Genomic DNA, 15,893 nt, shown 5'->3' with positions numbered 1-15,893 from the left:
TCTTATCCTTATCTTTATCAGAAGGCCACATCCAGGCTCCAACAGATGACCCAGTGGCGCCCAGGAGGATTTTGGATGACAAGGAGAGTCCAGCTGCCCCTGGGGAAGAAGAGAGGGTGAAACCACAGGGGCACAGGGTGCCCTAGCAGCCCCTGGCAAGGGCGGAGATTAGAGATCCCAGGGAACCTCAGGTAGCCAGAGGCCCCAGCATCCCACTCCTGCTACCTCCTACTTCCTAAAACCTTAGGATGTCTGCTCTGGGGAGCAGCTGCCCAAAGAGGAGGCATGAACTCGGGTGAAGAGTCCCCCAGTGACAGGGCAGACCTTGTGAGAAATGGCAGGCACCTAACCTTTCAGAAGAGGCTGGGGTCTAGAACTGGGGAATGGGGTGTTCCCAGGTTTTGTAGAGTTGACTGGAAAAGCATACTTGCTGGACTGTACCCATGCACCCACCCCCTTCAAACCAGAACAGGAGATATAAGAGGGGAGACAAAGGACCAGGGACTGAGGACCACGCAACTGGAAGGAGAGGACAGGCCCTCCCTCAGGCTTAGGCTCTGGGCTGAATCCCATCCTGGCTCTGTTCCTCCCCTTCATCCCTCCCTCCTCCTGCTCAGGACACCTACCTACTGACTGCAGAGTGGCCACCAGGCTGCCGGCAGCAACTCCGCCCCCATTGGCAATGGCAGCTGATGACATCATCTTGGCAGCTATGGAGGAGGCAGCGATGCCTGTGCTGGTGAAGCCTATGGCGCCCAGCACCACGGGCACAGCACCCACGGCCACCACTGTGGGGGAAAAAGCATTTGAGGTTGACCCCCATGGGACAGGCTCCTTCAGGTCTCCCTGTCATCTTCCTGGGGCATGAACTTGGGTTCTGCTGTGCCCTGTGAGAGTCACAGGGCAGGGTCAGGCACCCAACACAAGGGAAGGCTGTAGGTGTCACAGAAGCAAGTACACTGGGTCCCAGGACTCAGCAGGTCTCTGTGTTGCTGTGACACCTGGGAGGCTCACAGCCGTCCTGGTCCGAGCTGCCCTTGTGGAAACTAAATCAGCTGAAACAAGCAGTGGCCTTCAAGCTTCCCCTTTGGTAGGAAAATGTGCCCCCCTAACCCCCAAGCACAGGGTCAGCAGAAGATGACATCCCTGCTGCTCTTCTGCAGAGGTGATGGAGTGGGGATTCCTGCCCTCTGCTCTCAGGGCCTGTAGCAGTGTGTGTGGGGTTGCCTCCCCCATCTTACATCTCCAGAGCAGTGCAGTCACAGAACATTCAACAAAGAAAATGATCTGGCCGAAACCGGTTTGGCTCAGTGGATAGAGCGTTGGCCTGTGGACTGAAATGTCCTAGGTTCGATTCTGGTCAAGGGCATGTACCTTGGTTGCGGGCACGTCCCCAGTAGGGGGTGTGCAAGAGGCAGCTGATCAATGATTCTCTCTCATTGATGTTTCTAACTCTCTATCCCTCTCTCTTTCTCTCTGTAAAAAATCAATAAAATATATTAAAAAGAAAAGAAAATGTTCTGTACCTGCTCCATCCAATACTGTAGTCACATGGCTTTTGAGCATCGAGGTGTGGCTAGTGTGACAGAAACGTTTCATTTGAATTCTGGCCCCTGTATTGGAGGACCCTGCTCAGGAGCGCAGCTAACCCTTGGGCTCACTGGAGTACCTGCCAGGGCGCCCTGAGCAGCTCCGGGGAACCACACACAGCTCCGCTCCCACATTCCCCACAGCCCTGCCCTCGGGAGGAAGCCTGGGCTCAGGCAGATGGAAGGGCCACAGGTTTACACCAGCAGAAGCTGAGCTGGGACTGGGGTGTGTTCATGGCTTTGCTTTAGTTTCTGTGCTCTAAGGTTCACCTCTGCTACTTCACCTCTGTCCCCTGCCCACTCCCCCTGTCCCACCTGCATTCTGAGGCTCCAGGGAATCCTGGGCTGGGTCACCGGAGGTTGCTCCCAGAAGCCCAGAGCCAGATGGGGGCTTGACCTCCTTCCCAGAGAGACTCACCTCCTCCGAGCACGGCTGCACCAACCTTGCCTGGACACAGAGAGAATGCATGTGAGTGTGACACGCTGGCCTCCCCGCCCTTCCCGCTGCCGCCCACAGTGGGGAGGGGGCTCTGCAGCCGGGATCAGAGGACAGAGCAGCTCCTGCCTGAGGTCAGAGTTACTGAGTATGTGGACGGGGATGCCCAGAGCTCTGAGGCGCTCCAGAGGGGGAAGGGCAACACCTGCTCTTGGAGGGGACACAATATAACCCCTCATTCGTCCCATGTCCTTCTCAATCTCACCCATGCGGATTCCATATCAGCCCATCACCCCTCCACCTCTTGGGTGCCTCACCCAGTCCATGATTTTCAGGACAACTGCATTCTGATGACACACAAATTGTTAAGTCCAGCCCAGACCTATTCCCACAGCCCTCACGATTGGGATTACATAGTTCCCTTACAGAAGAGGCCCCAGAGAGCCCCTTTATTCCTTCCTTCATGTGAATTTACAGCTAAAAGTGGTTGTCTAGGAAGCGGGCTCTCACCAAACTTATCTGCCAGGGCCTTCATCTTGGACATTCCACCCTTCAGAACTGTGAGAACTAAGCTGTGTTATTGATGAGCCCGCAGTCTAGGGCATTTTGTTACAGCAGCCTTAAGTGACTATGACAGCATACAATCAATGAGTGGAAAGGCAATCTACAGAATGGGAGGAAATATTTCCAAACCATATATCTGATAAGGAGTTAATATTCAGAATATATAATGAATTCCCATGAAATCAAAACACACAAATAACCCAATTTGAAAAAAATGGGCAAAGAGTCCAGCAGGGTGGCTCAGCTGATTGAGTGTCCTCTTGTACATCAACCTGTGGGTTTGGTTCTAGATCTTGGGTTGGATCCCCAGTTGGGCAAGTAAGGGAAGCCTCTAGGGAGTGGCTATAGAGTTAAGCCTCTGATTGAGCTGTTGCAGAGTCACAAAGAAGTCCCAGTTTAGAGGGCAGAACTCTCCTAGCATTAAGTTTGACCTTCCCAGGTAGCTAACGGGAACACTGTAACCATGTTGACCACTTGCTTGTTTTTCTCTGACTATAAAGTAAAACCTTATCTTGCCAGCTGGATCTTTTCTGTGTCCTCATCCATGCATGGGAGATCCACGGAGCCCCAGCTATATTCTCTTTGTCTTTTCTTTAATCCTTCCTCCCAGCTCCTCAGGTTCAACCTTGACCGTGCTGACACGGCACAGAGGCCACCAATCGCTGTTTCCCTCACCTATGGAGAACAGTATGGAGGCTCCTCAATTAAATTAGAGTTCCAAATGATCAGCAGTTCCACCTCTGGGTATTTGCCTAAAAATGGAGTCTAGAAGAGATACCTGAACCCCGTGTTCATAGCAGCATTATTTACAATGGCCACGAGGTGAAAGCAATCCAAACATCCAAAGGTTGATGAATGGATAAACAAAATTCTGGCGCATGGGTGAACCTTGGGACATTATGCTAAGGGAAACAAGTGAATCACAAAAAAGACAAATACCGTATGATTCCACTGTGGGCGAATGAAAGGGATTCTATGGAAAGTAACTTCCCATGGTGATCTGACCATAGGTTCCTAACTGGGCAGGTCATGGTGCAGAGTGGCTTCCCGGGTCTATGACTTCTTTAGTGAAAGGTTTTATGCCAGTTCTGTCCAGTGTTGTGGTGCATCTAGGTTAACAAGCCTTTGAAATACCAGACTATCCGCAGAAGGGGTTTTAATCCTCAAGAGAACACCTCCTCCTGTTAACTTTCCTGTAGCCCAGTCCCCATCTGGCTTCCTTCAATCTTCCTTTGCCCCCCTACCCCCTGCCCTCCTCCACCACCTTCGTTTCAAATGCACAAAAGAGCCTGCAAAAACTGTTACACTCAGGAACATTTGAGATCTTGCGTCAGTTTGGCTCAAATAAATTCTTATAGGAATTCTCTACATATTTAGACATTTCTGACATCACCAACACTCAGATGAAATCCCTCAGACCAAATTCCATGTTGCGTGGATCTTGCCACAATTTAAAAGACACACAGAGTGGACCTTGTGCTGCCCTGTCCCTGGGCTGGCCCCAGCTCAGTGGTGAGCCTGCTCTGGAAGGATGTGTCCCGGCAGGAAAGGATTGACCAGGCTGTGGTGTGTCAACGGGGGGAGGAGCACACAGGAGAAATGAAACTTACCCAGGCCTTGGTGGGGTGGGACCAATAGGTCTGCTGGCAGTGGACTTAAACTGGCAAAGAGCCAGTGCCAAGCTGACTAGAAGCTGAGCAGCAGACCTTTGTGATGAGCTAATGACAAAATCCTACCCTGGCACTTAGAGACAAACGGAGCAAGGTTTTCAGAGGGCAGGTATCTGGCCTGGGGTTAGGCAACAGGTCAGTCCAAGAGCCAGGACCTGGAAGGCAGTCCCTCTGACTCCAGAGCATCGCTGGCTTCATTGCCCCTTCTCTGGTGATCTGGGTGTAGTAGAGCTTCCCACCAAAGACGTGTGCCTCAGTGCTCACAGCTGAGAAAGCTGAGCTGAGCTGTGATGGCGGGGTGAGGCCTCAGTGCCCAGGGACCAGTTACCTGCAGTGCTGGCGAAATTGCTTTTTTTGTCTTTGGGCTGGTCTTTGGAATCACTTCCAGGCCCCTTTGGGGGTCCTGATGGGGGTCCCGATGGTGGTCCCCCAGGAGTAGAACCAGCAGAGGATGGCTGGGAGGGTTCTTCCTCCTCTGGAAGAGAAGCAGAAAAAGAGCAAACAGAAGGCGGCAGATGTGGGACCAAAGGCTGCTTCCCTAGGCCCCCAAGGAGGGCTTGAGGCCCATAGACAGCACATAGCACCCTCCACCATTTCCCAACAACTCTGACTGGGGAGGGGTCGTCTGTGGCAGCTGTGCTGGCAGGTGATGGGAATCCTTGGAGATGAGCACAAGGAGGAGCCAGTGGGAGACCTGGCTGGCAACTGAGAACTGGCAGGTCCCTTACTTCACAGAGGGACAGGTTGGGGCCCCGGAGGGAAAAGACTTGCTCACACCCCCTCTGCTCTGAGCCCTGGGTCACCTCACCCTCCAGAGCCCTCCCTAGGGCCCTCACCATCCGACTGAGACTCCTGCAGGAAGGCATCAGCTGTAAACCCTTCTCCGGCCTCGATGGCTTTATCTGACATCTTGGTTGCAGTGTGGGGAACACAAGGTGCACAGCCTGTTGTCACACAGAAACAGAGTGTGAGATCCCAAGTGCTGTGCCCGACTTGTATGGATGGGGCTCTGGGTATGGGCACCTCTCTATTGCCCAGAGCCCTGCCCTGTGTCCTATAGCAGTCTACGGCCACTTCCAGCACCTCTCCCAAATCTGCACAGACCCCAGCTTTTTAAGGTAAATGCCTTTGCCTGGCTCCCTGATCTCCAGGGTTCTATTCATCGTTGTCCACTAACCACTGCCCAGTCTGATTCTTAGGGCTTGAGGGTAACCTGGATAGGAACAAGACAGGTTGCTCCCAAAGTTTCAGGGTAAATGTGGGCTCAAACCCCTTCCCAGCACAGTCACCTCTGAGCACAGTCAGAGCAGCCCTGGATGGCAGCAAAGAGGGAAGCTGTGAGGAGAGTCCTGTTGCTCCCTCCCCTTCCCCACTTCCCAGACCCTGCCTACCTTGGGAAGCAATTGCCTGAGAAGGCAGAGCTGGGGTGGAAGTCCTGTGGGTACTGAGGCTTTTGAGGACTCTCACAGGCTAAATAGAAATAGCTCCTTCCTGGATGATTTATTACCTCGCGAGACAAATAAAACAGATGACTCATTCTCATTCTAGGCTTAGAGCCAGGTAGACCTGACCTTTGCTTTGATGTGGGGAGTGTGGGCTGGTGCTCAGGATAATCTAATTCCAACACATCACAATGCCCCAGGCCTGATAAGCAGCTTCTCCAATCACCTGGTGGTGGCTGCCTGGATTTGCAGGGCAACTGGAGAAAGTCTGTCTTAAGTCAGATGCAATAACCATATAACTAAGGTGACCAGACGTTCCACTTTTGGTGGGACAGTCCCGATCTTTAACAATTTGTCCCGCCTCCCACAGCCTTTTAAAAAAGTCCCTATTTTTGGAAAGAACTCGCAACAAGCTAGGGAATGGAGAAGAACAGGAAGGGAATATACGGTTTTAGGCGGCCATGTGGCTATTTAGCTAGGATATGAGTTTTATATTATTTTTTTTAATTTTATAATGTTAAACTTTAATAATAACAAATAGTTGTTGAGAATTGATTATTGAGAACTGCTTATCAAAGTTCACATTGTTGGTCAGTTGTTAGAATTCGACCACCATTGTTTGGACTTAATGACCAATGGCATTTTTTGGGATTGGCAATGACGAAAACATTTTGTAACTGTCTCTCAGACGATACACATCGTACTGCGTGCTAGTAAGCTCGTTAAACAAGTGATGTCATTACAAATCAGGTATTCAGATAATTTAGGTAAGTTATTTATTAATTTCATAAATACATAAATTTTCTTGAATTTAGCAGACAGTACTCGTATTATTTATATTTTATAGTGGTGGCTGTTGTGGGGTCAAACCCTGGGTTCAAAATAAGACCACTGGATGCTGATGATTTATTAAAAAAGCAGGCGAAGATTTATTGAAATATCTGGCCAGGACAGCCGCAAGAGCAACACACGCAGGTGGACTCTACACGACTGCATGGCTTTAGGGGCAGGTAGCTATTTTTAAAGGTCCTGAGAAGGAAAACCCCTATTTTGCAACAAACTGTTGTTTGGAATTTTCTGCTGTTCTTCCTAGATAAAATGTTGCTTTCTAGTTTACTTTAGCCCATTTGAAGAATGATGAAGATAATCAAACCTTGTTGGCCAGAGACCAGATATCCTATGCCAGGTGCACCTTCTCAATTGGATAGAGCTGTATTGTTTTTCAAGGCCAGCATCGAGATAACCACTAATTGCACAAAGGGCTGGCTCTTTAATTAAAAAAAAGGAAGTTCTGCCTGTAACCTTGCTTAGAATTTGAATTCATCCTCCCTAAGCCCATTGCGCGATGAACAAAGCAAGTAAGTGAAGGTCGAAGTCAGAATAGTAGGGTTAAAACTCAAACAGCAGTTTTTACCCAAGTATGATTGCTACCATATTTCAGTAGCAAAGTCTAGCACCGGCCTTGAAAGTGACACTTATGACTATACATAATTTATATTTATTATATTTGTAAATTGCACTTATGTTGAAATTTTAAAAAATATATTACAATACTATTTTTGCGTTCTATGAAAATTTTTGTTGCTCCATATAGATCAAATTTTCAATCAAGAACCACTCCCCCCGGCTTCCCAGGTCAATCGTGTCCCGCTTTACCAATGTTAAAATCTGGTCACCTTAATATAAACCAAAGCAAATTTGGAACCCTCCCTGGAAGCGAGGGAGCCAATATAATCAATGTGCTAGTCTTTCACTGGTTGGGAGTGCTGGTGAGCGGACCCGATGCCTTGGTAGTTGTAGGATAGGAAGGACATAGTGCTACTGCTCTAAGTCAACCCAGGCTCTCCATTCTCACACTGCACAGGTGGCAGCGAATCAAATGGCAGTGTCTTCAACGGGGGTGGGACTTCCTGCCGCAGAGGTTCCCACGTGCTTTAGTGTAAGCTCCGCCCCGGAACTACTGACTGCTCTCGGTGGCAGTTGGAGCGGTGGGCCCGGTGGCGCCTGTCTGACAGATCCGCGCGGCGCCTGAGAGAACAGCGCGGAGTGTCCACACAGTGCGTGTTGGCGGGAGAGGAGCCGGGGGGTGCGCTCCCGGGCGCCCACCGCGGGCCTCTCCGGGTCGCGATTCCTGAGTGTAGAGAGGGCGGCCCCAGGCCCAGCCAAGTAGCCTGCGGATCCCGTCAGCACCCCTCCTGTAGGTACCCCTTCCGTGGGCATCAGGGCCACGGTCCATGCGTGAGGCCAGGCCTGAGCGCGGGTCAGGGGGCCGGGCACCACGAGGAGGGGCCCCGCTTGCTTGCACCCCTGTGCGGGAGCACACCCCCCCCCCCCCCCGCCTCCTGAGCACCCCCCAGCCCCCTGCGCCTCCTGAGCACCTCCCGCACCACCTGAGCACCCCCCTGCCCCCTGTGCCTCCTGAGCACCCCCACGCCTCCTGAGCATCCCCCGCGTCTCCTGAGCACCCCCCCCCCCCCCGCCTCCTGAGCACCCCCCCCCCGCCTCCTGAGCACCCCCCGCGCCTGGCGAGCACCCCCCCGCGCCTCCTGAGCACCCCCGCGCCTCCTGAGCACCCCCGCCTCCTGAGCACCCCCCGCGCCTCCTGAGCACCCCCGCGCCTCCTGAGCACCTCCCCCCCCCGCGCCTCCTGAGCACCGCCCCCCGCCTCCTGAGCACCCCCCGCGCCTCCTGAGCATCCCCAGCGCCTGGGGGTCTCTGAGCTGGGGGTTCGGGAGCTTGGAGAGCAGTGGTGATGGGCAAACCTTCCTGCGGGCAGGTGCCTCGGGAGGTTCCATGCTGAGCGGTTTTTGATGTGTGTCACCTTTTTGTAGTTGCGTTTTGAGGACCCAGTGGAACAAATAGCCACATCACCCCTCTTTTCCTGACGGGGAAACTAAGGCGCCCAGAGATTACCCATTCGTCCAGCACAGACTCTGCTGGCGAGTGGTGGTCGGGCTTTGAAGCGGAGTTCATGTTTGTCTTTTTTACAGGATATTTTTCTTAGCCTTTCTGGAAAGGGAAAACATGGGTGGACTTTCCCAGAAACTAGACATGCTTAAATGGTTCTTTAACCCCTTCACAGGTACCCTTCACAGAGAGTGCAAAACCTGGGTGCTTTTGAGCATTTGGCAAAGGCCAGAATGGAGGAACAGGCATTTATTTGCCCTCTCTGGGCAAGACTTGAAAAGGAAGAAAGGTGTGCACTTAAAAAAAAAAAGTGTGTGTGTGTGTGTGTGTGTGTGTATACACACATTTATACACCCTGTATAAAAGCAAAGATTATATATATATATATATATATATATATACACACATACACACACATATATATACACACATATATATAATAAAGATATATGTGTGTGTGTGTGTGTGTATGTGTGTGTGTGTGTGTATATATATATATATATATATATATATATATTGATTTCAGAGAGGAAGGTCGAGGGAATGAGAGAGAAACATCAATGATGAGAGAGAATCACTGATTGGCTACCTCCTGCACACCCCCTATTGGGAATCAAGCCTGCAACCTAGGAATGTGTCTTTGACCAGAATGGAACCTGGGACCCTTCTGTCTGCAGGCCGATGCTCAAGCCACTGAGCCATACCAGGTAGAGCAAAGCTATGCATTTTTATTAAAGCTGGCCCCTTCAGCTGGTCCCCTCATCACCCACCCACGCCCCCCCCCCCCTTTAAAAAAAGAAAGGAAATGAGAATTTGGCTGGATTCACCTATCTGGGTAGCTCTTCAAAGCTTTTAAGGGAAGCACCCACGGTGGGGCTGGGTTGCCTCCCGGAGCTACCTACGGGCTTGGACGGGGACATCTCGCCATCTTTAAAGGAAAAGTAGATCTTGTCAGAAGCCTGAATATCCACAGCCGCAGCGACCACTGAGCAGCTGTGAGCCCCAGAAGGCTGGTCCCAGGTGGCGCAAACTCTTGGACTCAAAGGAGCACTCCAATGCAGGACAAAAAGGAGAGAGAGAACTACATAACCAGATATACTGAAAAGAGAGATCAGGGGGAAAGAAAGAAACAGCCCACATATGAAAGAAAAGCAGGCATCACCAGGAAAGGAAGTAAACCAGTTAAGAGGCAAGCAACCTACCAGAGCAAGAATTCAGAGTAATGATCATAAGATGGCTAAAAAGAATGGAAGACAAATTTGACAATATGAGTAAGAACCAAGAGGAAATGAAAAAGAACCAAGAAGAAATGAAAAATGACATCACTACTGTAAAAACTCAATAGAAAGCATCAAGAGTAGCCTAGAAGAAGCAGAGGACCTCATCAGTGAGCTAGAAGATGAGATGGGAAAAAATACCCAAATAGAGCAGCTTCTAGGGAAAAAAAAAAAAAATTAAAAGCAGGAGGAGAGCCTAAGGGAACTTTGGGAAAATACAAAACAAAACAATATTAGAATAATAGGGGTTCCAGAAGGAAAGGAAACTGAGGAAGGCATAGAAAAAATGTTTAAAGAAATAATGACAGAAAACTTTCCTGAGATAGAGAAGAAAAAACCCACACAAATCCAAGAAGCTCCAGAGTCCCAAGCAAAATGAATCCCAAAAGACTGACACCAAGGCACATTATAATTAAATTGGCAAACATCAATGACAAAGTAAGAATCTTAAAAGCAACCAGAGAGAGACAGAAAGTTACATATAAAGGAACCCCCATCAGACTAATAACTGATTTCTCCACAGAAACTCATCAGGCCAGAAGGGAATGGAATGAAATATACAAAGTCATGCAAAGGAAGGGTCTGAATCCAAGAATATTGTATCCAGCAAGGTTATCAATCAAAATTGAATGTGAAATCAGGAGTTTCACTGACAAAACAGACTAAGGGAATTTATCACCACCAAACCAGCAATGCAAGAAATGCTAAAGGGTCTGCTGTAAAAATAAAGAAATAGGAAGCGAAGAAAGAACACAGGGGTATAGAATAAAAATGGCGACAAATAAGTACCTATCAATAATAACTTTAAATGTAAACGGATTAAATGCCCCAATGAAAAGACATAGGGTAACGGATTGGATAAGAAAACAAGACCCATATATCTGCTGTCAACAGGAAACCCATTTCAGAAAAAAGAGACACACACAGACTGAGGGTGAAGGGATGGAAAAAGGTTTTCCAGACGAATGGAAATGAAAAACAAAACAAAACAAACAAACAAACAAAAAAAACCTGGGGTAGCAATATTTATATCTGACAAATTAGATTTCAAAGTGAAGGACATAACGAGATAATGAAGGACACTTCATAATACTAAAGGGAGCAATTCAACAAGAAGAAATAACCCTGGTAAACATACAATATCCGCAAATCAGTAAACGTAATACATCACATAAACAAATTGAGAGAAAAAAATCATATAGTCATATATCAATGGACGCAGAAAAAGGATTTGATAAAATCCAACACCCTCTGCTGATAAAAACTCTCAAGAAGGTGGGAATAGAAGGATCATACCTCAACAGAATAAAAACTATATTGATAAACCCACAGCAAATATCACACTCTATGGACAAAAACTAAAACCATTCCCTCTAAGAACAGGAACAAGGCAGGGATGCCCACTCTCACCACTCCTGTTTGACATACTGGAAGTTGTAGCCATTACAATTAGACAGGAAGAAGAAATAAAGGCATCCAAATTGGAAAAGAAGTAAAGCTGTCCCTATTTACAGATGACATGATACTGTAAATAAAAAACCCAAAAGACTCCATAGAAATACTGATAGATTTAATAAATGAATTCAGCAATGTAGCAGGATACAAAATTAACGCCAAGAAATTTATGGCATTTCTATACACCAATAGTGAACTTACAGAAACAGAGACTAAAAAAAGCAATCCCATTTACCATCATACCAAAAAAATTAAGATACCTAGGAATAAACTAACTAAGCAGGTAAAAGACCTATACACGGAAAACTACACAACACTGAAAAAAGAGATAGAGGAAGATGTAAACAGGTGGAAGAACATACCATGTTCATGGATTGGTAGAATCAACATCATCAAAATGTCCATACTTCCCAAAGCAATTTATAGGTTCAATGCACTCCTCATAAAATAACAATGGCATATTTCAGAGACCTAGAAAGAACTCTCCAAAAATTCATCTAGAACAAAAAAAGACCCCAATAGCCACAGCAATCCTGAGAAAGAAGAATAAAGTAGGAGATATCTCAATACCAGATTTCAAGCTGTATTACAAAGCCACTGTTCTCAAAACAGCCTGGTACTGGCACAAAAACAGACATATAGATCAGTGGAATAGAATAGAGAATCCAGATATTAACCCAAATCACTATGCTCAATTAATATTTGACAAAGGAGGCACGAACATACAATGGAGTCAAGACAGTCTCTTCAATAAATGGTGTTGGGAAAATTGGACAGAAGAATGAAACTAGATCACCAACTTACACCATACACAAAAGAATGAAACTAGATCACCAACTTACACCATACACAAAAATAAACTCAAAATGGATACAGGACTTAAACATAAGACGGGAAACCATAAAAATACTAGAGGCATCCACAGGCAGCAAAACCTCAGACATATGCCGAAAGAACTTCTTCACTGATACTGCCCCTAGGGCAATGGAAGCTAAAGAGAAAATAAACAAATGGGACTACATCAAAATAAAAGCTTTTTTTACAGCAAAAGAAACCATCAACAAAACAACAAGAAAGCCCACTGTATGGGAGAACATATTTGCAAATGTTATCACTGATAAAGGTTTAATCTCCAATACCTACAGACAGCTTATACAACTTAATAAAAGGAAGATAAATGATCCAATTAAAAAATGGGCAATGGACCTAAATAGAATCTTCTCAAAAGAAGACACAATGAAGGCCAAAAGGCACATGAAAACATGCTCAAAGTCACTAGTTATCCGAGAGATGCAAATCAAAATGACAATGCGGTACCATCTCACACCTGTCAGAATGGCTATCTTCAACAAATCAGCAAACGACAAGTGCTGGCGAGGATGTGGAGAAAAAGGAACCCTCGTGCACTGCTGGTGAGAATGCAGACTGGTGCAACCACTGTGGAGAACAGTATGGAGTTTCCTCAGAAAACGAAAAATGGAACTCCCAGTTGACCCAGTAATCCCACTTTTAGGAATATATCCTAAGAAACTAGAAACACCAATCAAAAAGGATATATGCACCCCTATGTTCATAGCAGCACAATCTACCATAGCTAGGATTTGGAAACAGCCTAGGTGCCTGTTAGCAGATGATGGGATCAGAGAAAAAGTAAATTTCTTACCAACTGTCTAAGGGGAGGAGGAGGAAACAATACTGGATTCCTTCGAGTCACAGGCTCCGGTTCACGAGAAGTGAGTTGATTTGATGGCAGTAACTTAAGCCCAGAACAGAGAGCTTGCTCTTTCACGAGTGGGAAAGCTGTGGCCGTCTAGAGCAGGGACCCGTTTGTTGGCCCGCACCTTCCCCTCTATGGCAGGTCCAGAGCGGGGTCTGTGTGAATTCACTGCAAATTGTGTTCTACCTCCTGCGCCCCACATACAAACATCATGTTGCTAGCGAAGAGCTCCATCCTTCTGAACCCCAAATGAACAGCCACTTGCCCGGCTGGAGGGACAGTGAGGGTTGGAGTGTCCTAAACCTCTACTTCTAATAGGAAAAAGCGCTGGATGCGAGCTAGGGCCATCGTCAAGTTCTTCAAACGCAAAAACAGCGATTCGAGAAAACCAGCAAAGCTGACCCCCGACTGTCCTGCTGAGTCCTTGGAGAAAAGGTAGGAGGGCTGACTTGGCTGCAGGCGGGAAATGAAGGGGAGAACCTCAGGTCTCCTTCGTGTACAGGGCAGCACCTACCACATGGCGTGCTGGGTGTGCACACGTGTGTAGGAGCCTGAAGGGGGTGTGCTCCCTCCTTAGATATGTGAACAACCAGATAGAAAATATAAGCCCACGTCAGTGTTGGGGCAGTCTCATCCCGGAACAATTTAGTTGCTTCAGCATGAGACCCTCCCCATCACACACAGGTGGTGGTGGGTCCTGGAATGTCCTAGCAGATCTCCATACAGTTCCCACAGAGAGCTCAAGAGGGTATATGATTTGATGTTTCTTGAATCTTTCAGGCCTAGAATAAGTCACTTGTGGAGGGAGATCCCAGTGCATTTAACACGTGATGGACATGTGCAGGGTCTTCAGCAAGGCCTCAGGGGCTCTGATCTTTCTCTCCCTCTGAATAGCAGGTGGGGTTCTCTTCTCCCACCTTCCTACCCTTGAGTCCTCCCACCAGGGGGCGCTGTGCCTGGTCATTGAGGGCTGTGGATGGGAGTGAACCTGAGGTTCCACATTGGACTTCTAGTTGCATGAGCTGCATGTGTTTCATCAGATCTGAGAGCTGTCAGCTAGAAGCTGCACGATTATGTGCCCATAAAAAGAATTGGTAGTGGCAGTGATGATTTTATCAGAATTGCCACTTAGCCAACAGTGACTGTGAGAGATCCTTGAAGCTGCATCCTGATTTCAGAGATGTGAGGTTTGGGGGTAAAAATGTGCATCTTATAATGGATTAAACAAAGCCCTTGTCTTAAACGTGGCTTTCTTTTTAAATTCACTTTTAATTAAATATTGTGAAGATTACTTACCTGTAAACCTGCCCAACATGCCCCTGAGAAAGCTAAATGTTAGGAAGGACACTAGGGCTTTCTGAGGACCAGGGCCGGGCCTGAGACTCCTGAGACCCCAGGGCCTCTGACAAGCCGCCTTCGGAGTGTGACGTGTGCACAAGCCTCTCTGGGTGGCATTCGCCACTTCAAGTCCTGGTGTGTCACTCAGGATGCAAAGGTGAAGCGTGCACACGCATGCCCCCTGTGTGGGGACTGATGCTTGCATTCCCAGTCTGTACAGCAGGTGAATGCTCTCGTGCAGGTAGATGATCATGAAGCTTACTAACATTTGTTTTATCTAGAGGGGTTCTGTTGCCTCAGGATTTCATACGGCTCCTTAAATGTTGTGACATTTATCACCTCAACTTGCGTTACATTGACTTAATGAATATAATCAGCCTAATTGAGTTAGCAACCCTTTCAGAGAAAGAAAAGCTTGACTGATCCAAACTGTGGTTGGGCTCCATGAATGAGCAGGTCAGTGTAAATATTAGTAATGGCAGCCGTGCAGTGGTGCTTCCTGGGCTCAGCACCTGCTTTATCTACCGCCTTTAGGTCTAACTGCCGGGGGAGGTAGGCACGACTCCTATCCCCTTTGCAGAGCTGGGAAAGTGAGGTTTGACAGGGTTAAGCACTGGCCCAGAGAATAAGTGGTGGAGCTGGGATCCGAACCCAGGTCTGATGGATTACGGGGCTTGAACTTTACCCGCTGTGAGCACTGCTTGCACTTCAAGCTGCTTTGGTCCCTGAAGATGCTGAACCAGCCTGAGCCTCTGCATTGAGTAGTCAGTCCTTATCCTGTGCTGTGAGCTTTGTCCAGCAGGTGACGCTATGGGGAAAGAAGTAACCCAGATTCCTCTATGGTAGGGGTTTCGAACTCAATCAGAGAAGGGGCCAAAATCTAAAATCCAGCCTAAATCGCAGGCCGAATGGTTTACTGAACAGTCATAAACTGTCATTGTGATGGAAACGCAGCGGAGTGCAGTGATGACAGCGCGGTGCGGGCCACATTGCAAGGCCTGGCGGGACGGATTTGGCCCGCGGGCCTTGTGTTTGACACATGTGCTCTATGGACTTGAACCCTCAATCAGAAATCATTGGGTACATTAGTTATGTTCATGTACATGTACATGGCATGCTCAGAAAGTTAGACCAATTGTCTGCTCTGATAAGACTACAAATTAAAGGCCATGAAGGGCAGGTTTAGAGGAGAGGATGTGTAGGGATCTAAACAGGAATATTTTTTCAAAATATATTTTTTATTGATTTCAGAGATGAAGGAAGAGGGAGGGAGGAGAGAGGGAGGGAGGGAGGTAGATAGATAGATAGAGAGAGAAACATCAATAATGAGAAAGAACTATTGATTGGCTGCCTCCTGCACTCCCCATACTGGGGTTTGAGATGCATCCCAAGCATTTGCCTGTGGCTGAAATCATACCTGGGACCCTTTAGTCCACAGGCCTACACTCTGTCAACAAAGCGAAACTAGCTAGGGCTAAACAGGAATAATTCTTTATGT

The 15,893-nt window shown here is 47.9% G+C and overlaps 2 protein-coding genes across 2 annotated transcripts in view; both read right to left on the bottom strand.

Moving 5' to 3' along the window:
- Positions 1-15,893, bottom strand: part of LOC123651253 (interferon alpha-inducible protein 27-like protein 1) — a 30,072-nt gene that overhangs the window by 179 nt on the left and 14,000 nt on the right. The window lies entirely within an intron of this gene.
- Positions 2-5,884, bottom strand: LOC118704198 (interferon alpha-inducible protein 27-like protein 1; the record flags this gene model as incomplete). The annotated part of the gene is made up of 6 exons (XM_036411588.2): positions 5,651-5,884; positions 5,096-5,203; positions 4,588-4,734; positions 2,008-2,037; positions 627-788; positions 2-99 (listed from the first exon to the last, which is right to left on the bottom strand). Coding segments are annotated over exons 2-6 (510 nt in total), but the record flags the coding sequence as incomplete, so codon positions are not given.

This window comes from Pipistrellus kuhlii, unplaced genomic scaffold, assembly GCF_014108245.1.
Source record: "Pipistrellus kuhlii isolate mPipKuh1 unplaced genomic scaffold, mPipKuh1.p scaffold_m20_p_41, whole genome shotgun sequence".
Classification (NCBI taxonomy): domain Eukaryota; kingdom Metazoa; phylum Chordata; class Mammalia; order Chiroptera; family Vespertilionidae; genus Pipistrellus; species Pipistrellus kuhlii.
Note: the sequence above shows the minus strand (reverse complement) of the source record. Positions and strands in the feature narration are given on the sequence as shown.